The 25,657-nt window shown below is 40.0% G+C and overlaps 1 protein-coding gene across 1 annotated transcript in view; it reads right to left on the reverse strand.

Annotated features, from left to right (window-relative positions):
* LOC132394826 (prostate stem cell antigen-like) overlaps positions 1-23,144 on the reverse strand; it is a 30,065-nt gene extending 6,921 nt beyond the window's left edge. Inside the window, exon 1 of the mRNA XM_059971229.1 lies at positions 22,902-23,144. Within this exon, the coding sequence (XP_059827212.1) occupies positions 22,902-22,953 (52 nt within the window). The 5' untranslated portion in view covers positions 22,954-23,144. The remainder of the gene's footprint in view (positions 1-22,901) is intronic.
* Positions 23,145-25,657: the final 2,513 nt, after the last annotated feature.

Here is a 25,657-nt window from a genome sequence, read left to right on the forward strand (position 1 = left end):
GGAGATTTGATAGACCAAAGAAATAGAAGCAGAATTAGGCCATTTGACCCATCATATAAGCAACATCATTTCACCATAGCTGGTCAATTTCCCTCTCAAGCCCAGGCTCCTGCCTTCACCCCATAGCCTTTCATGCCCTGACTAATCAAGAACCTAAAATCTGCCTTAAATGCACGCAGTGACCTGGCCTCCGCAGCTGTCTGTGGCAATGAATTCCACAGATTCACCACTCTCTGGCTAAAGAAAGTCCTTCTCATTTTTGTTCTAAATGGACATCCCTATAATTTGAGGCTGTTCCCTCTGGTCCTAAACTCCCCCTCCAAAGTAAACATCTTCTTCACATCTACTCTGTGGTGAACTATGTGCCTGTCTGGACACGCCCCCTGCTGACTGCTCCTGTGGCTCCTCCCACAGACCCCTGTATAAAGGCGATCGAGGCCTGAGCCCGGCCTCTCAGTCTCCAGGATGTAGTATGATGGTCACTCACTGCTGGTTCCTTCTTCCAGTCAATAAAAGCCGATATCTCGCCTTTACGTCTCAGAGTGAGTGCATCATACTCCATCTAGGCCTTTCAACATTCAATAGTTTTAATGAGATTACACCCCCACACACACCATTCTTCTAAATTTCAGCAAGTACAGGCCCAGAGCCTCAATCGCTGCTCATATGAAAAGCTGTTCATTCCCAGAATCACTCTTGTGAACTTCCTTTGAACCTTTTCCAATGTCAGCACATCCTTTCTTAAATAAGGGGACAAAAACTGCTCACAATACTCCAAGGGAGGCCTCACCAGTGCTTTATACAACATCAACATTACATCTAGTCCTCTCAAAATGAATGCTAGCATTGCATTTGTCTTCCTCACCGCTGATTCAAACTGCAAATTCTTTCTTTCTTTCTTTTTCAATCTTTTTATTAATATCAACATGATAAGTTATTGGGATTACAAGATTAAAATGAACATAAAAGGATACACAAGCAATAAGTACAATATAGTTAAGTCTTTCCAAATCATGAATGATACAAATATCATATAAACGAAACAAAAAAACTAGGTAATCATGTTGAAAAAAACAGAAAAGAGAAAAAGAGAAAAAAAAAATTATTGCCCTAAGAAAAACTAATCTAACAAACTAACCACTAACTAATAAAGGAAAAAAATGGGCTGTTTGTCTTTTTATAGATACTATAAAGAATCATCAGTGTCCCCAACTCCGATCCTCTCAACATATATATAATCAAAACCGGAAAAACAAATAAGATTGGAACAGGGTCAGCAAATTAACTTTTAGGGAATCCTACACAAAGACTGCCAAGTCCCTTTGCACTTCAGATTTTTGAATTTTTCCATGTTTAGAAAATAGTCTACTTTTATTCTTTTTACCAAAGTGCATGACCATATACTTCCTGACACTGTATTCTATCTGTCACCTCCTTGCCCGTTCTCCTAATCTGTCCAAGTCCTTCTGCAGCATTTCAACTTCCTCAATACTATTTTCCCCTCCATTTATCTTCAAATCATACACAAAAGTTTACAAATTAACCACAGAGCCATTGATTTCATCAAACTAATCATTGACATACAATGTAAAAAAGAAACCGTCCCAACACAGACCCCTGTGAGACACCATTAGTCACTGGCAGCCAATCTAAAAAGTCTCCCTTTATTCCCACTCTTTACTTCCTGCCAATTAGCAAATGTTCTATGCATGCTAGTATCTTTCCTGTTGTAACTCGCTCTAAGGTTTCACTGCTAATGTAATGGCCTCTCTGTAATGTTCCACTGCTACGGTAATGTTTGGGCTATGACTAGAGATAATGGGGCATGTTAACCAATGAGCAGGATGTTGTTCTTTCTTGTGTGTCTGGGAGAGGAATTTTGCAGTCTTTTGCCAGGGAGAGATGAGGAGAGAAGATGCGAATGGAGAGATCAGTTAGGCTGCCTCATGGAGTGGACTTGGAGTGAGGGTCTGAAGATCAGCGATGATCGGAGGAGGTCGATGGTGGACAAACAGCCTTATTAGTGAGCTCCAATGTTTGTGTGTTAGACTGTTTCATGAGAACGGGCCCTTTCCTTTTTTTGTTTCTTTACTAACCATATAGTCATTATAATTAAGAATTATAAAGCTCAATCGTTTAATCACATATTGTGTGCTGTTTGTTATTCCGTGGTACTAGTTTGTAACAGGGGACACATCGCACAGCATCCACCCAAATTTCTTAAGGTTGGCCAGGCCGGGGGCTGTCATCCTCTAGATTAAGCCACTAATGAACCGAGAGTTACACTGTAATACCTTGTGCTTTTGTCTTGTTTAGCAGCCTCATGTGTGGCACCTTGTCAACAGGGCTTCTGAAAATCCAAGTACACCATCCACCGATTCTCCTTTGTCTATCCTGCTTGTTATTTCTTCAAAGAATTCCAACAGATTTGTCAGGCAAGATTTTCCCTTGGCCTATTTGTCATGTGCTTTCAAGTACCCCAAAACAACATCCTTAACAATCTTCCCAACCACTGAGCTCAGGCTAACTGGTCGATAATTTCCTTTTTTCTGCCTTCCTCCCTTCTTGACATTTGAAATTTTCCATCATCCGGAACCATTCCAGAATCTAGTGACTCTTGAAGATCAATATCAATGCCTCTTCTTCAGCTACTTCTTTTAGAACCCTCTGGTGTAGTCTATCAAGTCCAAATTACTTATCTAACTTCAGACCTTTCAATTTCCCAAGCACCTTCTCCATAGAAGAATAATAACAACTGCACTCACTTCCGCCCCTTGACACACTCAAACTTCTGGTATACTACTAGTATCTGCTACTGTGAAGATTGAGCTTCCATTAGATCTGGCTGGAGGGTGCTGACTCTGTTCTTCTGCAGCATTCCCAGCACACAGATTGGAGTGCATTTGCTGCCCATGCCACCACAGACTCTCAGATTAACATTGACTTATATACCAATTCTGTCCTTGAGCACATCAACAAGTGTGTAGATAGAGTGACATCACGAAAACAAATAAATCAGGAACCATGGATGAACAGAGAGGTTCTCCTTCTGCTCAAAGCCAGTGATTCAGCCTTCAGGTCTGGAGACCGGGAGACTTACAGCTCAACCAGGACCAACCTGAGGAGGGAATGGCTCAGGCTAAACACACATACAAGCAGAGGATCGAGGAGCATTTTAACTCCTCAGAGCCCCGTTGCATGTGGCATGGCATACAGATTATTACAGACTTCAAACCACCTGCTTCTTTCTCTGATGAGCTCAATTACTTCTACGCTCACTTTGTCCGCGGAAACAAGGAGGTCACCCTCAAAGTGGATATCCCACCTGGTGAACTGCCTCTCTCACTTTCCACCTCTGAAGTTTGTGCCACCCTGAGCAGGGTGAATATACAGAAGGCAGCTGGTCCGGATGGAATACCTGGCCGTGTGCTCAGAGTCTGTGTAGGGTAAACACAAGGAAATCTGCAGATGCTGGAAATTGAAACAACACACACAAAATGCTGGTGGAACACAGCAGGCCAGGAGAAGCACTGTCGACGTTTCGGGCTGAGACCCTTCATCAGGACTAACTAAAAGGAAAGATAGTAAGAGATTTGAAAGTAGTGGGGGAAGGGGGAAATGTGAAATGATAGGAGAAGACCGGAGGGGGTGGGATGAGGCTAAGAGCTGGAAAGGTGATTGGCGAAAGTGATACAGAGCTGGAGAAGGGAAAGGATCATGGGATGGGAGGCCTCAGGAGAAAGAAAGGGGGGGGGAAGCACCAGAGGGAGATGGAGAACAGGCAAACAACTAAATATGTCAGGGATGAGGTAAGAAGGGGAGGACGGGCATTTTCACAAGTTTCACAATTTTTCTTTGTTTCCTGTGTTACGTACCCCATAACTGGGTGTCTGACCAGCAAAGATAGAAGAATCCGTTGGAGTCTGGTGGGACTATTTTCAAACAGTGTTTATTAGTAAAATATACAAATCAATATCAACAATGCAAATATACAGATAATACACATGAGCAATACTAAACCTAAAAGTGTGGGTATAATAATAATCAATAATAAACAAGCTCTATTGATGTCTAGGGGATAATGAATTGTCATATGTGAATATAAAGTTCAGTTCAGTTGATACGTGCTGAGGTAGTTGTTGGTTCTTGTGTTTTAATCGTTGGAGAGAGAGAGAGAGAGAGAGAGAGAGAGAGAGCAAGAGAGAGAGAGAGGGAGAGAGAGAGCGAGAGAGAGAGAGAGAGCGAGAGAGAGAGAGAGAGGGAGAGAGCGAGAGAGAGAGAGAGAGCGAACCGTGACAGCTACAGTCAGTCAAACCTTCCTTTACGTTCTTGATCCGTCGATGTGTTGTGGCCATTCAGTTATGACCCCTCTGTCCTTCACCTAGACCGTTCTTCTGTGGTGGACTCATCACCCAGGCAAGGGTGGACACACACAAGCCCCCCCCCCAGCCCTACTATAAACACTGAGTTAAACTGACCGATCCTTTGTTTGGTCCCCGATGCCCCAAACCTTCTCGTGGGTTCCAACACTCAACACTCGTGTGTCTCCTGGTGTGTCTGAGGGGTGTCTCCCCAGACCTCACTTTTATCCCTACTTACGGGGTCTCTCCCCCTCCAACAGTTACAACAAAAGAACCAACAACTACCTCAGCCTACATGAACTGAACTGAACTTTATACTTTCCCATGATAATTCATTATCCCCTAGACAACAATAGAGCTTGTTTATTATTGATTATTATTATACCCACACTTTTAGGTTTAGTATTGCTAACATGTATTATCTGTATATTTGCATTGCTGATATTGATTTGTATATTTTACTAATAAACACTGTTTTGAAAATAGTACCAGACTCCAACGGATACTTCTATCTTTGCTGGTAAGACACCAGGTTACGGGGTACGTAACAAATTGGGGCCTCGTCTCGAGATTTGATTACCAAATTGGGGGGCCAGTGAATCAGGCTATAAGTCCATTATTTGATCTGGTTGCATGGGTAACCAGACGGGAAACCAGCAAAGATGGATATAGACAAATTTATAGAAAGCCTGACTTTGAAGGCGCTAGAGGATGCCACAAAGACAGTCTTGGTGAATATTGCAAAACGATTAAATCTCACAGAGGTGAAGTCGTCAATGAAAAAGTAGGAGATACAGAGGGCCATAGCCTAGTATTATATGGATAAAGATGTGTTTTTGGCCGGGGTATTGGATCTGTTCCCTGAAAAGAAAACCAGCTGTTGGGGTGGTTCAGTTTGAGTTGGAAAAATTAAGGTTGGATGTGGAACAGAAGAAAAGGGAGTATGAGCAAACAACTAAATATGTCAGGGATGGGGTATGAAGGGGAGGAGGGGCATTAACGGAAGTTAGAGAAGTCAATGTTCATGCCATCAGGTTGGAGGCTACCCAGCCGGTACATAAGGTGTTGTTCCTCCAACCTGAGTTTGGATTCATTTTGACAGTAGGGGAGGCATATCAGAATGGGAATGGGACATGTAGGGTGGTTGGCCAGGGTGTTCATGGACTTTTTCAATCTGTCCCTGGCCCAGGCAGTTGTCCCCTCAAGCTTCAAGATTACCGCCATTGTGCCAATGCTGAAGCATTCCACTGTCATGGGCCTGAATGACTTCCGCCCAGTTACACTCACCCCCACCATTGCAAAGTGCTTTGAGAGACTGGTTCTATCACATCTGAAATCCTGTCTGCCCACTACCCTGGACCCCCATCATTTGTCTATCACACTGACAGGTCAATAGAGGACGCCATCTCCACGGCACTTCACTCTGCCCTGACCCACCTGGACAGCCCCAACTCTTATGTCAGAATGCTGTTCATTGACTCTAGTTCGGCATCCAATACTGTGATCCCTCCAAGCTGATCGCCAAACTTCGCCAGCTTGGTATCAGCTCATCCCTCTGCAATTGCACCTTGAACTTTCTGACTAACAGACCCTAATCTGTTAAGTTAGACAACCTCTCCTCCATTCTCACCCTGAATACCGTCATGCCTCAAGTCTGTGTGCTGAGCCCTCTTCTGTACTCCCTTTTCACCGATGACTACATTCCTGTACATGGTTCTAACTCCATAATCAAGTTCGCAGACAACACCACGGTGATTGGCCTGATCTGAGGGGATGATGAGACGGCCTACAGGGACGAGGTCCAGCACCTGGCCGTGTGGTGTGCCGACAACAACCTGGCCCTTAATACTCAGAAGGCCGATGAGATTATTGTGGACTTCAGGCATGCTAGGAGCCACACTCGCGTCCCCATCTACATCAACGGAGCTGTAGCGGAGCGTGTATCGAGCTTGAAGTTCCTTGGTGTCCACAGTTCCGATGACCTCACCTGATCCCTGAACTCCTCCATCCTGATCTACAGCGTCTTTATTTCCTGCGGAGCATCAAGAAAGTTCACCTCTGTCCCAGGATACTGATGGATTTTTATCACTGTACCATTGAGAGCATACTCACCAACTCTAACTCAGTGTGGTTTGGCAATTGTCCCATATCGGACCGCAAAGCACTCCAGCGGGTGGTGAAAACTGCCCAGTGGATTATCGGCACCCAATTGCCCACCATTGAGAACATCTACCATAAATGCTGCCTGGGCAGGGTGAAAAGCATTATCAAGGATGCATCTCACCCTAACCATGGACTTTTTACCCTTTTCCCATCCGGTAGGCGCTACAGGAGCCTCCGCTCCTGCACCAACAGGCTCAGGAAGAGCTTCTTCCCTGAGGTTGTGACCCTGCTGAACCTCACATCACAGCGCTAAGCAGTACTGCCCCCATATTGTACTGTCTCAGTACTTTCATATCTGTATGCTGTAGCACTTACTTTTTATTCGCAGTTATTTTGTAATGTTACGAAGGATGAACAGCTCTGATGGGCAGAAGGGTGCAGAGTTGCCCATGTCCCCCTCCCCTGGGAGAATTACAAACCGTTACTGTTTCCACATGTTAATGAGAGAGAAAGAGATGGAACAAAAACATACTGGAACTGGAACATCTGCTGCTGATAACACCGGGGGAGAGAGACCATATTATGACTCCTGTAAGACTCACGGCTCCGGAGAGGGCTGTTTACTTGGTACTATTCTGTTCATTAAAATTCCTCAGTGGACAGCCGGAGTGGGCTGGTTTGATGGACTAAGCCATTCAAAACTGATTGACCCCTGAGACCCCGTGAGTAGGGATAAAAGTGAGGTCTGGGGAGACACCCCTCAGACGCACCAGGAGACACACTAGTGAACACTGCTTAAGTGTTGGAACCCGCGAGAAGGTGTGGGGCATCGGGGACGAACAAAGGATCGGTCAGTTTTAACTCACAGTGTTTATAGCGAGGCTGGTGGGGGCTTGTGTGTGTGTGTCCACCCTTGCCTGGGTGACGAGTCCACCACAGAAGAACGGTCTAGCTAAAGGACAGAGTGGTCATACCTGAATGACCACAACAACGCATCGACGGATCAAGAACGTAAAGGAAGGTTTGCAAGACAATAGCTGTTACTGTTTGCTCGCTCTCTCTCTCTCTCTCTCTCCCTCCAACGGTTACAACAAAAGAACCAACAACTACCTCAGCCTACATGAACTGAATTGAACTTTATACTTTCCCATGATAATTCATTATCCCCTAGACAACGATAGAGCTTGTTTATTATTAATTATTATTATACCCACACTTTTAGGTTTAGTATTGCTAACGTGTATTATCTGTATATTTGCATTGTTGATATTGATTCGTATATTTTTACTAATAAACACTGTTTTGAAAATAGTCCCACCAGACTCCAACGGACACTTCTATCTTTGCTGGTAAGACATCCGGTTATGGGGTACGTAACAGTAAATAACACTATTCTTTTGCATTTCTGGTTAGATGTTAATTACATTTCATTGGCTTTGTATCTGTACTCAGCACATTGACAGCAAAGTTGAATCTAATCTAATCTAATTTCTTTGTCTCCAGTTACTATCTGTCCAGCGTCATTTTCCAGCAGTCCGATATCTACTCTTGCCTCTCTTTCACTCTACATATCTGAAAAGACTTTTGGTATCCTCTTTGATATTGCTGGCTAGCTTATCAAAGTTCTCCCTGTAATTTTGTAGATCCCACATAAAATCGCTTTAATAAGATTATTAGTCACATAGGAACAGAATTAGACCATTTGGCCCATCAGTTATGCCTTTCAGAGTTTCAATCATGCCTGATTTATTTTCCCTTTCAACCCCATTCTCTTATCTTCAACCCATAATCTTAGATGCCTTTATTGATCAAGACCCTATCAAGCTCCACTTTACCCAATGATTTAACCCCCTTGTGTTATTTTAGTTGCCTTCCATTTATTTTGAAAATTTTCGCAAACCGTTAACTGCCTACCAATTTTTGCTCTATTCTATGCCTTCTCGCTTGCTTTTATGTTTTGTTTTCATCATCATCATGAGCTGATCCAATCTCCCCTTTAGTCCCATTCCCCCACCTTCTCACCATAACCTTTGAGGCCCTGACTACTCAGATACCTATCAATCTCTGCCTTAAATACACCCAATGACTTGACCTCCACTGCTGCCCGTGGCAACAAATTCCACAGATTCACCACCCACTGGCTAAAAAAAATTTTTTGCATCTCTGTTCTGAATGGGCGCCCTGCAATCCTCAAGTCACGTCCTCTCGTACTAGACTCCCCCACCATGGGAAACACCTTTGCCACATCCACTCTGTCCATGCCTTTCAACATTCGAAATGTTTCTATGAGGTCCTCCCCATTCTTCTAAACTCCAAGGAGTACAGTCCAAGAGCGGTCAAACGTTCCTCATGTGTTAATCCTCGCATTCTAGTGAATCTTCTCTGAACCCTCTCCAATGTCAGCACATCCTGTTTTAAATAAGGAGCCCAAAACTGCACGCAGTATTCCAAGTGAGGTCTTACCAGTGCCTTATAGAGCCTCAACATCACATCCCTGCTCCTATACTCTAGAAATGAATGCCAACATTGCATTCGCCTTCTTCACCACTGACTCAACCTGGAGGTTAATCTTAAGGGTATCCTACACGAGGACTCCCAAGTCTCATTGGATCTCAGAACTTTGAATTCTCTGCCCGGGAGGCTCGGAGACTCCAGGATCTCCCACATCCGACACCGAGAGCAACAAGCTGCCCTCACACTCATACTTCCCCCTTCCTCCAATAACAGGAAAATCTGAAACCTAAACCTACCGAGCCTCACCCGTTTCTACCTAAGCCCGTTGATCCCAAGCCCTTAAGACTGCACTCTACTCCCGGCTCGCTGTGTAAGGCTGTGTCCTTTTTAAATCTTCCCCGCTTCACTGCCTGACATCACATGCCTGCGTACTCCCGTTCTGATCCTCCAACTTCTTTCTCCAAATGTTGGCTTTCCCTCCCCTTTTCAGCCACAGTTGTATCATCCTTCCTATAGAACACTTCCTCTTCCTTGGGATCTATCTATCCTGTGCCTTCTGAATTGCTCCTAGAAACTCCAGCATTGCTGTTCTGGCTTCATCCATGCCAGTGCACTTTCCCAGTCAACTTTGGACAGCTGCTCTCTAATGTCTCAGTAAATCCTTTTACTCCACTTCAATATTGATACATCTGACTAGCTTCTCCCTCTCATATTGCAGGTTGAGTTCTAACATAGACTATTAGGATCACTATTTCCTAAGGGTTCCTTTACCTTAAACTTCCCCAGTCATATCTGATTCGTTACACAACACACAATCTAAAATTGGTGATCCCCTAGTGGTTGCTCCACTAGGCTGCTCCAAAAAGCCATCTCAGGGACATTCCACAATTTCTCTCTCTTGGGATCCAGCATCAACATGATTTTCCCAATCTAGCTTCATATTGAAATCCCCCATAACTAACCTAACATTACCTTTTGCTATCTTCTGTAATTTGTAGTCCATATTCTGGCTATCGTTGATAGGCCTGTATGTAACTCCCATCAGGGTCATTTTACTTTTGCAATTTCTTAACTCTATCCACAAGGATTCTACATCTTCCAATTCTATATTACCTCTTTCTAATGAGTTGATTTCATTTCAGCAGAGCCACTCCTCCTCTGCCTACTTGCTGATCCTTTTGATTGGTTGTGTACCCTTGGATATTAACCTCCTATCCAAAATCATCTTTCAGCTATGATTCCATGTGTTGTGTAACAAATCAGACATGATTGGGGAGCTTAAGGTAAAGGAACCCTTAGGAAATAGTGAACTTAATACTCTATGTTAGAATTCACCCTGCAATATGAGAGGGAGAAGCTAAAGCCACAATGTCATACCTGCCAATCTCTAATGGTGCTGCAAGATCATCTGCCTTATTCCATAAATTGCTTATATTCAAATATAAGACCTTCCATCTTGTATTTCTCATCGTTTTCAATGTTTTACACTGAAACCCATCTTACTAACTGCAATTTTGCCCTATCATTGTCCTCTTCTTATTAGCAATCTCATTACACACTTCCTGTGTAAGCCAACTACCTCATCCTCAGCATTAACACTCCAGTTCCTATCCCCCTTAATTAGTTTAAACCATCCCCAACAGCTCAAGCAAACCTGCCCACAAGCATGTTGGTCCCCAACGTATCCTGTCTTTTTTGTTTAGGTCATACCTTTCCCAGCAGAGATCCCAGTGATCCATAAATCTGAAAGACTGCCCCCTGCACCAGTTCCTCAGCCACACATTCATCTACCAAATCATCCTATTCCTGTCCTCACTGTGCACGGCACTGGCAGCAACCAGAGGGGTTAATTTCAGAGATGGGGGGGCAGGTTTAGTACAAAGAGAGTGATGGGTACCTGGAATGTGCTGCCTGGGGTGGTGGTAGAGGCAGATGCATCAGGGACTTTTAAGAGATGCTTAGTAAAGCACATGAATGTGAAGAAAATGGATGGACATTGTGTGGGCAGAAGAGTTGGACATTTGATAACTAATTTAATTGGTTTGGGTGCCAAGGAGCCTGTTCTTATGCTGTAATATTCTTTATTCTATGTTCTAGCAAGGTGGCATGAGAAATAGAGAAACACAAACAATTCTACAGATGCTGGAGATCTTGAGCACCATACACCAAATGCTGGAGGAGCTCAGCATTTCAGGCAGCATCTATGGAGAAGAATAAAGAATGGAGAAGATGTTTTAGCTGAGACTCTTCATGAGGACTGGAATGGTGGCAGAAACCAAATTAAGAGGGAGGGGGGAGGAGGAGTACAGCCTGCCAAGTGATAGGTGGAACCAGGTGAAGGGGAAGGTGGGTGGGTAGGGGAGGGTGGAGTGAAGTAAAAAGCTGGGAGAGGATAGATGAACGAGATAAATTGCTGAAGAAGAAGGAATATAGTTTAAATTTATTATTAAAGCACTGATACAACCCTGAGATTCATTCTCATTTGCAGTAGAACAAAGAAATTGAATAGAATCAGTGGAAAACTACACACAAAGACTGTCAATAATAGGAGAGGCCAGAGCACCATGGAAGGAAGGGAAGAAGGAGGGGTTCCGGAGGAAGGTGATGGGCAGGTGTGGAGAAGAGAGGGGGTGGAAGGGGAAACTAGAATGAGGAACAGAAATAAAGAGAAGCGATAGAAATTACTAGAAGTTGGAGAAACTGATGCTCATGCCATCTGGCTGAAAAGTACACAAACTGAATCTGAGCTCCTCCAACCTGAGTTTGCCTCCTCGTTGCATGGACTGATATGTCAGAATGGCAATGGGAAGTCAAACCGAAATAGGTAAGAAATAAAGAGTAGGGCCTCCTCATGAGCTCTATGATAGACCGTTGTCTGTGATGTCATGGGCAACTTTTAACCATCCTTTTCATGCCCCATTTCCCAATCTTTTGACTACGTTCAGTACAATTGCTCCAGCAGTCTCAGACTTGTATACATGTACTTGCTGGGCAGGTACACAGACAGGGAAAATTTAAAGGAATTTTGCCAAATAGAACTAGCTCGTTTGGGCATCATGGTCAGCATGGACCACTTGGGCCGAAAGGCCTTTTTCTGTGCTATATGACTATATGACTCTAATTGGCAAGTTGTAGACCCTATGTTGATATGACAGTCGGAATCCCAGCACCTGAACTGCTTGTATGTCTTTAATTATGATAACACAATTTAGATCTGGCAGCATTGTTCCCTTGGCTCGCCCTTTTCTGAACCAGCTCCGGGGTAGAAGTGCTGAAAATATTTTTCTTCCATGTACATAGTACAATTCTAAGTTATATCACTGCAGCGCACGTCATAGTAATTTCTATTCTAAAATCACTACTCAACAAGCTCCTCCACATCAACAGAGAACTGCACTGCCCCCTAACTGAGATTGAAGGATTTCTTTAGCTAAAGTGTGGTGAATCTGTGGAATTCATTGCCACAGATGCCTGAGGAAGTCAAGTAATAGTGTATATTTTAAATAGAGTTTGAAAGATTCTTGATCAATAAGGGTATCAAAGGGAAAAGGCAAGATGATAAGTTTGATGAGGGAAATAAATGGTCTTATTCTACGTGTGAATAGGCACAGGGGCAGATGACTGGAGCAACACAAAATGCTGGAGGAACTCAGTGTGTAAGGCAGCATCCATGATGGAAATCAACCCTTCATCGGGACTGCAAAGAAAGAGAGATTTATAAAAAGGTGGTTGGACAGGGGGTGAAGCAAAAGCTGCTGGGTGATAGGTGGATAGAACCTTTGACAAACTTCTATAGATGTGCAGGGAAGAGTATCCTACACTGTTGTATCACAGCCTGGTATGGTTACCAGAAACACCAGTCCATCACAGCAGAGCCCTCCCCACTATTGAGCACAGTTACATGGAGTGCTGCCACAAGAAAGCAGGATCCATCACAAAAGATCAACTCCATCCAGATCTTGCCCTCTTCTTGCCACTACCATCAGGCAGGAGGTGCATGTGCCTTTGGTCTCACACCTCCATGTTCAGGAACAATTATTACCTACAATCATCTGGCTCTTGAACGCATGGAGAACTTCACTCACCACAACTCTGAACTAATTCCACAACCTACACACTCACTTTTATGAAAACACAAAAATACAACTGCAGATGCCCAGTTCTTCCAGCGTTGTGTAAGTATTCTCACTCACTTTTATGGACTTTTTACAAATTATATTTTCAATATTATTTATATTTGCACAGTTTGTCTTCTTTTGCTCATTGATTGTTTGTCAGTCTTTCTTTATGTGTAGTTTTTCATAAATTCTATTCATCTCATTTTTCAATCTTTTTATTGATTTTCAAATAAAAAATATACAAATCAGAAGAGGAGTTTAGCAAACAGATAATATAAAGGACATAAACAGCAAAAATAAAAACAGAAAGTATATATATAAAATATTATGCTATTATATATACTGTTATGCCTGTGCCCAACTCTGAGGGGCCCCCTCCTTTTTGAGAATCACAGCATCACTATTGATTCGGGTCAAGTGACCCAGGAAATGAGAGAAAGACATGCAGATTCCACAGAGGGGTTTGAAATGTCCTGGCTCTCAGGGATACAAAGCAATGGGAAGCGGCCTTTGTCTCTTGGAGACGGAACTATGTATTGAGTATTGTGCATTGTGGAAGCCCTCAGGCAACGTGGGCTGGTTGGGGGATGGCATCATTCCACCCTGAGTGACATCTGAGACCCCGTGAGTGGGGATAAAAGAGGGTCTGGGGAACGGCCCCTTTAGACGCACCAGAATAAACGCTAGAAATCCTGTAACAGCGTAACAGCGAAAGCCGGTGGAAAGCCCACGTACATGCTTTTTATTTGCCTCGGAATTGGTGGGCCTTACCACAGAAGAACGGCTTTAGCTAAAACAAAGGAGAAATCAGCCCCAACGACTCTCGAAGGATTGACATCATAAAAGGAATGGGCAAGTTTTAAACTCTCTCTGGACTCCAACCAAAGGCTGCAGCCTGTAGCTTGAATGAACTTGAGTGACTTTTATATTTCCATCGGACAATACATTATCCCCTAGACAACAATAGAGTTACTTCTTATTGATTATTACTATACCCGCGATTTTAGATTTAGTATTGACGACATATGTTATCTGTATGGTTGCATTGATATTATTTTTGTATATTTTTATCAATAAATACTGTTAAAAATAGTACCATCAGACTTCAACGGACCTCTCTATCTTTGCTGGTAAGTGACCCAGTTACGGGGTTCGTAACAATACAATGGTCAAAAAAAACTACAACCTCATAGCAATCATAAAAAAAAGATTGGAAATAATATTGATAAAAGAAAAAAACCATACTAACTAACTTGAGACAAAAAAAAGAAAGAAAAAAAGGAAGGAAGAAAAAGAAAGATTGGGCAGTCCAACTGAGGATAAAATTTTTAAAAAAGAGAGAAAAGAAACATCCTTCCAGTCATCTCCGAACCTTCATGGATAAGGATTTTCCCCAAAGAGAATGAAGAAAAATAAATAAATAAAAATTTATTAAATCGTGTAAAAATATTGACTAAACGGTCACTAGACTTGTTCAAAATTAAAGGATGTATCAAATGTCCAGCTTCTAATTTTCTCCAAGCTTAGACATGACGTAATGGAGGAGAGCCAATTGAAAACAGTAGGTGGGTTAGATTCTCTCCAGTGTAGCAAAATAGCTCTCCTAGCCAGTAAAGTTGAAAAAGCTATCACATGTTGGGCGGAAGCAGACACTTTGCTTGTTTCCTCTGGAATAATCCCAAAAATTGGATTAGGTTGAACATCCACATCTATAACTTCAGATAATATTCCAAACACCAGTTAATATACGATATTTAATATTTTGGACACAAGAATCAACTATAGCTGCTTGCCCACAATGGGTAAATTTGGAATGTAAATCTGTACAAGACTTCATTGTTCTCAATTTTAGGATTTTCATTTCCTTTTTCTTTATCTAAATTGAATAAACAAATAACTAATCCTATAGTCAAATATACATTGCGAATTTGGTTTCAATTACGTAAATTTTTTGGTTTGAATAAGTTCATTTTATCAAGCCCTATAATATCTAACTATTTTTTTGGCCCTCTTTTATGGATCAAGCTTTTCTTTTATGTAAAACAAAAGGTATAACATGTTTTCGTGATTTGTTTTTGGATGATAGCTTTATGTCCTTTGAACAGCTATCTAATAAATATAATTTACCTAAAACCCATTTTTTTTAGATATTTGCAAGCTAGAAATTTTTTGTATAATGCGTTACAGTCTTTTCCGAAACTATGTCCATTGGACATTACGAAAAGAATTTTAGCTCTGAATCCTTGTCAAAAGGGTTTAGTAGCTGTCATTTATAATATGATCATGAAAATAAAGCCAGAAGTATCAGAAAAAATTAAGAAGGAATGGGAAAAAGAACTTCATTGTCTTATATCCACTGAGCAGTGGGAGAAAATTTTACTATTAGTCAATTCGTCTTCTATTTGTGCTAAACATGTCCTAATACAATTTAAGGTTGAACATAGAGCTCATATGTCTAAGGATAAACTTGCTCGATTTTATTCTTATGTTAATCCAACCTGTGACAGATGTCATTCTGATGTTGCTTCATTGACCCATATGTTTTGGTCTTGCCCTTGTTTGCAAAATTACTGGAAAGATATTTTCTGCATTATTTCAATAGTTCTTAATATCAATTTCCAACCGCATCCTATTACTGCAATTTTCGGTTTACCAATGGTGGATAATAGTCACTTATCCTCCTCATCTCAACGAATGATTGCATTTGTTACATTAATGGCTAGAAGAGCTATTTTATTGAAGTGGAAAGAAATTAATCCTCCAACTATGTTTCAGTGGTTTTCTCAAACTATCTCTTGTTTGAGCTTAGAAAAAATCAGAAGTGTTGTTTTTGATCCTTCAGTTAAATTTGAAGAAACTTGGAGACTATTTATTCAACATTTTCATATGAGTTAAATTGTCTTTTCCTAAACCTCACTTTTATTATCCTTAATTATTTGGATGGAGGTTCGGAGTTATTGGCACTACTGTATATATTTGACATTATGCAATGGCCCATGTTGGTTAGTGTTTTTTTCCTTTTCTTTTTTTGGGTTTTTTTTCTTTTTATTTCTTTTGTTCATAAATACTATGAGTTTGGGAGGTTATATATATTGATTATTATATATGTGAATGTCTACTTAAACTATAAACTATGTACTCTCAAACTCTTTGTATTCATGTTTCATTTATGTTTGCTTAAAAATTAATAAAAAGATTTAAAAAGAAAGAAAGAATATTCCAAAAATTGCTTAAACTTACACATGACCAAAACATATGAGTTAGAGAAGCCACTTCTGTATTACATCTGTCACAAATAGGGCTTATATTAGGAAAAATATGCCCCAATTTACCTTTGGACATATGGGCCCTGTGTACTATCTTAAACTGAATTAAAATATGGCGTGTGCAGATAGCTGAATTATTGACTAAATAATAAATTTTACTCCATTGATTATCTAAAAGTGAATGTTGAAGTTCTACTTCTCAGGTGCGTTGAACCCTATCATTAGGCGGCATGCGAGCATTCATTAACTGTTTATAAATGATAGCTATTAATCGTTTTTGAAAAGGTTTAAACTGAAAAATAGCACAAGCCAAATTTAAAGAGCAGGCCGAGGGGTAATTCGGTAAAAAATCACGTAAAAAATTCCTAACCTGTAAATATCTGAAAAAATGTATATTGGGGATATCATATTTATCCATTAACTGTGAAAAAGACATTAAACAGTCTTGTAAAAACAAATCTTAAAAAGTTTTTATTCCCTTAATTTTCTATATTAAGAAAGCCTTATCCAAAGTTGATGGTTTAAAAAAGAAATTAGAATAAATATTACTAGAAAGTAGAAAATCATTTAATTCAAAAAATCTATGAAATTGAAACCAATTTTTTAAAGTATGTTTAACAATAGGGTTGAGAGCTTGTCTACCTATTCTGGAGAGCGAAAACGGAAGAGGAGCTCCTAATAAAGAAGCTAACGAAAACCCCATTACTGAATTTTCCTCCAGCTGTAACCATGAAGGGCAATCTTGGTCGTCTATATCATAAATCCAAAAAGTAATATAACAAATATTAATTGCCCAATAATAAAATTAAAGTTTGGTAAAGCCAGTCCTCCATCTTTTTTTGATTTTTGCAATAAGAGTTTATTCACTCTAGAGCTTTTATTATTCCAAACATAAGACAAAATCAGAGAATCTATTTTATCAAAAAATGTTTTTGGAACAAAAGATGGAACTGCTTGAAATATATATAAACATTTCAGTAGAATAACCATTTTTATAGCATTTATTCGACCTATCAATGACCTCGACATAGGTGACCATTTAGAAAGCGCCTGTTGAGTATATTCAACTAAAGGGAAGAAATTATACCTATATAGGTCTTTAAAATTTTTTGTAATTTTGATACCAAGGTAAGTAAAATGGTTTTTGACAATATTAAAAGGTATTCGATCATAATAATCAGAATAATTATTAATAGGAAATAATTCACTTTTATGTAAATTAAGTTTATATCCAGAAAAAATACCAAATTCCATAAATATAGATAACATAAAAGGAATAGATTTCCTAGGATTTGAAATGTAAACTAATAAATCATCTGCATATAACAAATCCTTATGTAATTTATCCCCTCTCCTAACACCCTGCACAGAATTAGAATCCCTAAGAGTAATAGCAAGTGGTTCTAAAGCCAAATTAAATAATAAAGGACTGAGGGGACAACCCTGACGGGTACCTCTATATAATCTAGAATAGGGAGACTTTTGATTATTAGATAGAACCGCAGCTACCAGGTCATGATAGATCAATTTAATCCGGGAAATAAATCCTGGACCAAAATTAAACTTATTCAAAACATGAAATAGATAAGGCCACTCCACCCTATCAAAGGTTTTCTCTGTGTCCAAAGATACAATACATTCAGATTCTTTGCCTGAAGGGGAATAAATGATATTTAACAATCTTTGAATATTAAAATGTGAGTACTTATTTTTTATAAATCCTGTTTGATCATTTGAGATAACATTAGGCAAGATATTCTCAAGCCTATTTGCTAGAATCTTAGAGAAAATTTTAAAATCTACATTGAATAAAGAAATAGGTCTATAGGATACACATTCCAGTGGGTCTTTTCCTTTTTTTGGAATCAACAAAATTAGTGCCTCATAAAAAGTTTTAGGAAGGTTCCCAGAGGAAGTAGAATCGGTAAACGTTTGATGAAGATGTGGTATAAGCATTTCATGAAAAGTCTTGTAAAATTGTACCGTATAACCATCAGGTTCCGGAGCTTTACCTAATTGCATAGAGGATATAGCCTTGGCTATCTCCTCTTGTTTAATAGGTGCATCTAACATATCAACATCTGGAATCGAAATTTGAGGTATGTTTAACCTTTGCAAAAATCTATTCATAATAATAGTGCTATCAGAGAATTCAGATTTATAAAGATTAGAATAAAAGTCCATAAATATCTTATTAATTTCATAAGGATCTAAAGTTTCTGTTCTATCTGGTCAGCGAATTTTTAAAATCTGTCTTCCGACCATCCCAGCCTTTAACTGACCCGCTAAAAGTTTAGCAGATTTTTCCTCATGTATATAAAATAAACTTTTAGATTTAAAAATTTGCTGTTCAATGGGAAAGGTCAGAAGCAAATCATACTGTGATTGAAGTTCGACCCTTTCTTTATAAAGGTCTTCAGTAGATTTAACTGAATACACTTTATCTATCTGTTTAATTTTATTAATAAGCACTGACAAATCCGCTTTAGTTTTCTTTCTCAAGGCTGCTGAATATCTGTCCCCTAAGAAAAGATTTCAACGTGTCCCATATAACCAGATTTGACATTCCTTTAGTTGTATTAAATTCAAAAAATATAGAAATTTGCTCCTTAATAAAATTAACAAAAGCCGGATCCTGTAACAATACGGGGTTCAATCTCCACTGTGAGATTTTCAAAAATCTATCTGAAAGCTTAAGGGTTAACTTTAAAGGCGCGTGATCTGACAGCGCAATGATGTCATAAGTACATTCAACAGCGGAGTTTAACAGACGTGTATCTAAAAAAAAGTAATCAATTCGAGAATACTTGTGATGAACGTATGAGAAAAAAGAGAAATCTTTATTATTGGGGTGTTTATATCTCCAAATATCGACAAGGCCATATTCTAATAAAAAAGAGTTAATACAAGCTGCCGCTTTATTAGGAAGTGACCGATTGGTTGATGACCTGTCAATCGCCGGATTTAAGCAACAGTTAAAGTCACCACCCATGATCAGCTTATATTCATTGAGATTTGGTAACTCTGAAAAAAGTTTCTTTAAAAAATCAGAATTACCTACATTAGGTGCGTATACACACACCAGAGCTATCTTTTGCTTGCATAATAAACCAGTAACAATTAATTATCTTCCAATCGAATCAGTAGTTGTATTAAAGTGTACAAAAGGGATTTTGGGACTGAGAAATATAGAAACGCCTCTTGTTTTACAATCCGATAGCAAGTGAAATAGAGGTCCTTTCCAGAAGCAGAAAAACCTATCCTCATCCTATTTTCATGTATGATTTTCTTGCGCAAAAATAATATCAGCATTAAGTGTTTTTAATTTCTTAAAAATCTTTTTACACTTAATGGAGTGATTGACACTGTTCCAATTCCAAGATATTATATTGATTTTATTAACATCCATGTTTAAAATTGAATTTAATATTATATAAAAGAAATGTTACACAAGTACATATTAAATCAAAAGGCGCGGGTACAACCAGAAGGAGTGATGCATTTACGAAAGAGAAATCCATCAAAAGAACTGCCCAATCAAGAAAAGAACCTACTCTAATAGACCCCTCCCCCCACCCAATAGATAGAAAGGAAGGAACCAATAGGCTGGTCCCATGCTAACTAAAAACCTTTGACCCTGTTCTCCATCTTGCAGCTCCGTATATTAAAATAAAACAAAAATCCCACGGAAGATAGTCATAATAAAATGCACAAACAGAATTCAGCTACTATAATGTTATGTCTAACATTAATAAAAACATAATCAACAACAGCCATCTTAGAATCAGCTAAAGTAGCTTAAACACATTCAGAAAAAGGAATAAATCCAAGCGAATAATATTACAATTAGTATTCTTTCTCAAAGAAGAAGAAGAAGAAGAAGAAAAGTAAATGAGTATATATATATATATATATAAAACAGACCTAAAACTATAAGTATTGAAACAAATGAAAGAAATAAGATTAATACACAACAGGTCCTACACAGACCATTAAAGTACAATACTATAAAAGTTCTCTACAAGACAGTTATATATGTACTAATTATTAATAAGGTAAAAAAAATTACATCAGCCACGTCCCATACCAAAGAATGAAAAGGTATAGAATGTACTTAACTCAGAAGCTCCATAAATAACTCATACAGCAAATACTTCAAAATTGCCTATTGAGTAATTGGAGTAACTTTAATATTTTATTCAGTAGGCTTAACTTTAAGGTATTTAATATACTCCCATCCCTCCTGAGGAGAGTAGATTCTCAATGATTGAGAGTTTTCAGGGAAAATGATCAGCTTTGCTGGAAAGTGAAGAGAGGGATTTAAATCTAATTTATACATTTCACTCATAACTTCTCGATATTTCTTTCTTTCGGCAAAAATCTCGGGAGGATAATCTTCAACTATACAAATCTGTGCCGAATTAAAGTATAATATCCACTTATTTCTGGCTTCTCGAAGAATAGCTTCTTTAGTCTTGTAATGATGCAAAGAAAGTACAACTGCTCGAGGACATAATTCGGATGAATGCCGAGAAAATGAAATTCTGTGAGCTCTGTCAATTAAGGGGCTAGCTTTAAGACTCTCATTGAAAAGTGAGTACAGCATATCTGAAAAGAATTTTAACAGATCACCAGCTTCAGGCAGTCCCAGAATACGCAGATTCCGCTGACGCCCTCTACTATCTAAATCAACCATTCTTTTCTTCATATTAGATAGTTCCGAGGTAATTTCATTGATTTTCTTTTCCATCAAAGATATCTTCATTCCTTGATCTTTAATAGTTTGCTTGAATAGATCATGCTCACTTTCAATTCGGGTTGTAGTCTGCTGAAGTGTTTGAAATTGAGAGTCCAAGTTTTTCAAAGAATCTCGATCCTGGACTGTGCTGGTCATTGATACAAAACAATACATTTCGCTGTATCTTTCAATGTACATGTGAGAAATAAATCTTTCTAGTACACAGGAGATTACAAGCACACACCTTGCCCTTGTAAATTCAACCTCAGCAAACCTGCACATGCCTCCTCTAAGCAAGTTCTAAGAGCCAAGTACACAGAGTTTCCTCTCTATGGCTTTCACAATTTTACAAACTTTCATCAGGTTTCCCCTCACCCTCCACCACTTCAGAGAAAACAACCCAAGTTTGTTGAGAAGGAGGAGCCTAGTCCGCGCTGTATCTCAATAAATAAATAAACACCACAGATTACGTGAGATTCAAGTTTTCTTTAAAGATACAGTGCAGAACAGGCCTTCCAGCAAATAGGCCACTTCACCCAATAGCCTACTGAACTAACCCTGGCCTAATCATGGGGCAATTTACACAATGACCAATTAATCTACGAGCCAATATATCTTTGGACCATGGAGGAAACAGGAGCACCCAGAGGAAACCCACGCACTCAAGAAGGACCACAAACAGAGTCAAAATTGGACTCGGAACTCCATTGCTGTGGGTTATAATGGTGTTGTACTAACCACTTCACTACCATGGCAACCCCCTTCTTCCATGGCTGCTGAGCATGAGAGAAGTTGACAAGTTTAGTGTCACGTGTGTACTTGCCCAGGATTTAAAAACCCTGAGAACTAGCTTCCTGTGACAGCAGCACAGCACATGACTAACATACAGCAAGTTAATATAAACTTAAGCAGACATAGAAAACATCCTATCAAACAGCTTGATCTGCCTGAAACCACAGAGGGTTGTGGAAGCACCTAGAACATCATGGAAACCAGCCTCTCGTACATGGACTCAGGAAAAGCTGCCAACATTAACAAAGACTCCACCCGTCTTGGACATTCCCTCCTCTCCCATATCCCATCAGACTGTACATACAAAAGCCTGAAAGCACATAACAGCAGGATCAAGGACAGCTTCTACTTCACTAATATAAGACCGTTGAACAGTTCTCCAATGTGATCAAATAGACTCTTGATCTCAAATTTACCTCGATACAGGCTTGAACCTTAGTATCTGCCCTCTCTGTTACTGTAAAATTTCATTCTGCATTTTTTGTTACTATTTTTCATTTGTAATTGTTCAGTTTACTTATCGGCTGAGATTATCTGTACAGATGGCTCGCAGAGCAAAATTTTGCAACATACCTTGCTGTGTGTTACAATAATAAAATAATTGAACAGCTTAAACTACACCACAAACAACTATAATTATAATAGCAGTCTCTTCCGTAATTCCAAATTAATGAACAATGTTCTGTAAATTCTCCCTCTTCAGCACAGGAGGTGGCTGTACAAACCAGTGGACTAAAACACAGTGGCTCATCTGTCCCTTTTCTCCTCACTTCCCAATAGCCCTTCCAATTTACTTTTCCCATACAAGCTTTCTGATTCAACCCTAAAGGGTGATTTATGGTAGACAATGAGCCCTCCAGCATGCCCTGGCGATGTGGGAGGAAACAGGAGCGCCCAGAAGGAACCCACGCAGACACAGAGAAAGCCCCTGAGGTCTGGTTTGAACCAAGGCTGCTCCCTGAAATGGTGAGAGCACTGTAAAACCCCTGGCATTGTTTGCAATGCCAATCTCAAATTGAAGATGGGGAAAATAATTAGAAAACTTTAGAAATAGCTTTAAATTTCTTACCCAGAGAGGCACAGAGAAGAAGACCGCATCCCAGGAGAAGAAGGTACTTCATTTTGCTTCTGATTTGATTTGCTTGAGTTTTTGACGGTAACGAGAAATGGAGATATTGCTGTTATCAAGATCTGACCTGAGTTCCTGAAATCCTTTTGGCTTCTGACCAGTGGACTCATCGGAGCAGTCTTATAAAGGCTGGCTCAGCAAGGAGGTGAACTGTTACAACACAGACAAACCTGAAATACTAGAATGGCATATCTAACCAAAATGTTGGCGACAACAGAACTCAATGTGCAATTGGTACGGCAGCTGCTCCGTGACTCGAGACCTTTCATCAGATAGATAGATAGATAGTGGAAAAGAGGAATAGCGAGGTAGTTCATGGGTTAATTGACTGCTCTCAAGACTGATGTCAGAGGAGAAGAAGATGTTCCTAAGACATTGAGTATGTGTCTTCAGGCTCCTGTCCCTTCTTCCTGATAGTAGAAACATGTCCCGGGTGGTGAGGGTTCTTAATGATGGATTTCTTGCTAATGGAAGATAAGACTGTACTTACAGGGAGAGAAAGAACTGAGCCAACATCACAACGGATGACTTGGAGCAGGGAGAATAGGTTACATAAAACATAGAATAGTACAGCACAGTACAGGACCTTTGGCCCACAATATTGTGCTGACCCTTAAATCCTACCTCCCATATAACCCCCCACCTTAAATTCCTCCATATACCTGTCTAGTAGTCTCTTAAACTTCACTAGTGCATCTGCCTCCACCACAGACTCAGGCAGTGCATTCCACACACCAACCACTCCCTGAGTGAAAAACCTTCCTCTAATATCCCCCTTGAACTTTCCACCCCTTACCTTAAAACCATGTCCTCTTGTACTAAGGAGTGAAACATGGCTGATCTGAGGGCTGTCCTAAGCTTGAAGGGCTGAATGGCCTGCTGTTTTCTTACAAGGTAAAAAAACCTAGCACATTCTAACATGCGACTAGTACCTTAAGCACAGCAATGTCAAATTTTGGCTTACAATGCTTTTGTCAGGTTAAATGTTTAAAGTGTCCTGTGCCATAGTGGGAAATTATCAAGTTGAGCTGATTATCACATGTGAAAATGAAGGAAAACTTGCTGGCACCTTCCATCATACTCTTGCATGCACAGACCGCACAGAACATAAAGACAATGAAGAGAGAGAGAGAAAATAAAGAATGTGAAAACAAGACATTCATGCAAAACAAAGAGATACAATCAGAGTAATCAGCAGGCCAGGCAGCGTCTATGGCAAAGAGCAAACAGTTAACGTTTCAGGCTGAGACCCTTCAACAGGACTAAAAAAAATCTCGGAGTAAGAAGGTGGGAAGGAGTGTCCTGTGGGGGGGGGGGGTTGCTTTATTCTGTTGGTGATTGGTTGGTTTAAAAGGTGCAGCTGCTTTCCCATTGAATAGATGCCTGGTAGACACTTTCACATATCTTGGGTAAATAAAATAGCACATAGAAGGGGCTTGCTTTCTTCCACCTTTGTTTAAGACATGACTATTGGGAAGTTATGCTCTGCACACACTTTCAACTACAGTGGCACGCAAAAGTTTGGACACCCCAGTCAAAATTTCTGTTATTGTGAATAGTTAAGTGAGTAGAAGATGAACTGATCTTCAAAAGTCATCAAGTTAAAGATGAAACATTCTTTTCAACATTTTAAGCAAGATTAGTGTATTATTTTTGTTCTGTACAATTTTAGAATGAAAAAAAGGAAAGGAGCACCATGCAAAAATTTGGGCATCCCAAGAGATTTGAGCTCTCAGATAACTTTTACCAAGGTCTCAGACCTTCATTAGCTTGTTAGGTCTATGGCTTGTTCACAGTTATCATTAGGAAAGGCCAGGTAATGCAAATTTCAAAGCTTTATAAATACCCTGACTCCTCAAACCTTGTCCCAACAATCAGCAGCCATGGGCTCCTTCTATGCAGCTGCCTAGCACTCTGAAAATTAAAATAAATGATGCCCACAAAGCAGGGGAAGACTAGAAAAAGATAGCAAAGCATTTTCAGGTAGGCATTTCCTCATTTCGTAATGTAATTAAGAAATGGCAGTTAACAGGAATGGTGGAGGTCAAGGTCTGGAAAACAAAGAAAACTTTCGGAGAGAACTGCTCGTAGGATTGCTAGAAAGGTAAATCAAAACCCCCGTTTGACTGCAAAAGACCTTCAGGAAGATTTAGCAGACTCTGGAGTGGTGGTGCACTGTTCTACTGTGCAGCGACTCCTGCATAAATATGACCTTCATGGAAGAGTCATCAGAAGAAAACATTTCCTGCGTCCTCACCACAAAATTCAGCGTCAGAAGTTTGCAAAGGAACATCTAAACAAGCCTGATGCATTTTGGAAACAAGTCCTGTGGACTGATGAAGTTAAAATAGAAATTTCTGGCCACAGTGAGCAAAGGTATGTTTGGAGACAAAAGGGTGTAGAATTTCATGAAAAGAACACCTCTCCAACGGGTAAGCACGGGGGTAGATCGATCATGCTTTGGGCTTGTGTTGCAGCCAGTGGCATGGGGAACATTTCACTGTTAGAGGGAAGAATGAATTCAATTAAATACTATACCAGTAAATTCTGGAAGCAAACATCACACCATCTGTAAAAAAGCTGAAGATGAAAAGAGATGGCTTCTGCAACATGATAATGGTCCTAAACACACCTCAAAATCCACAATGGACCACCTCAAGAGGCACAAGTTGAGGGTTTTGCCATGGCCCTCACAG

The sequence above is a fragment of the Hypanus sabinus genome, chromosome 5 (genome assembly GCF_030144855.1).
Source record: "Hypanus sabinus isolate sHypSab1 chromosome 5, sHypSab1.hap1, whole genome shotgun sequence".
Classification (NCBI taxonomy): Eukaryota; Metazoa; Chordata; class Chondrichthyes; order Myliobatiformes; family Dasyatidae; genus Hypanus; species Hypanus sabinus.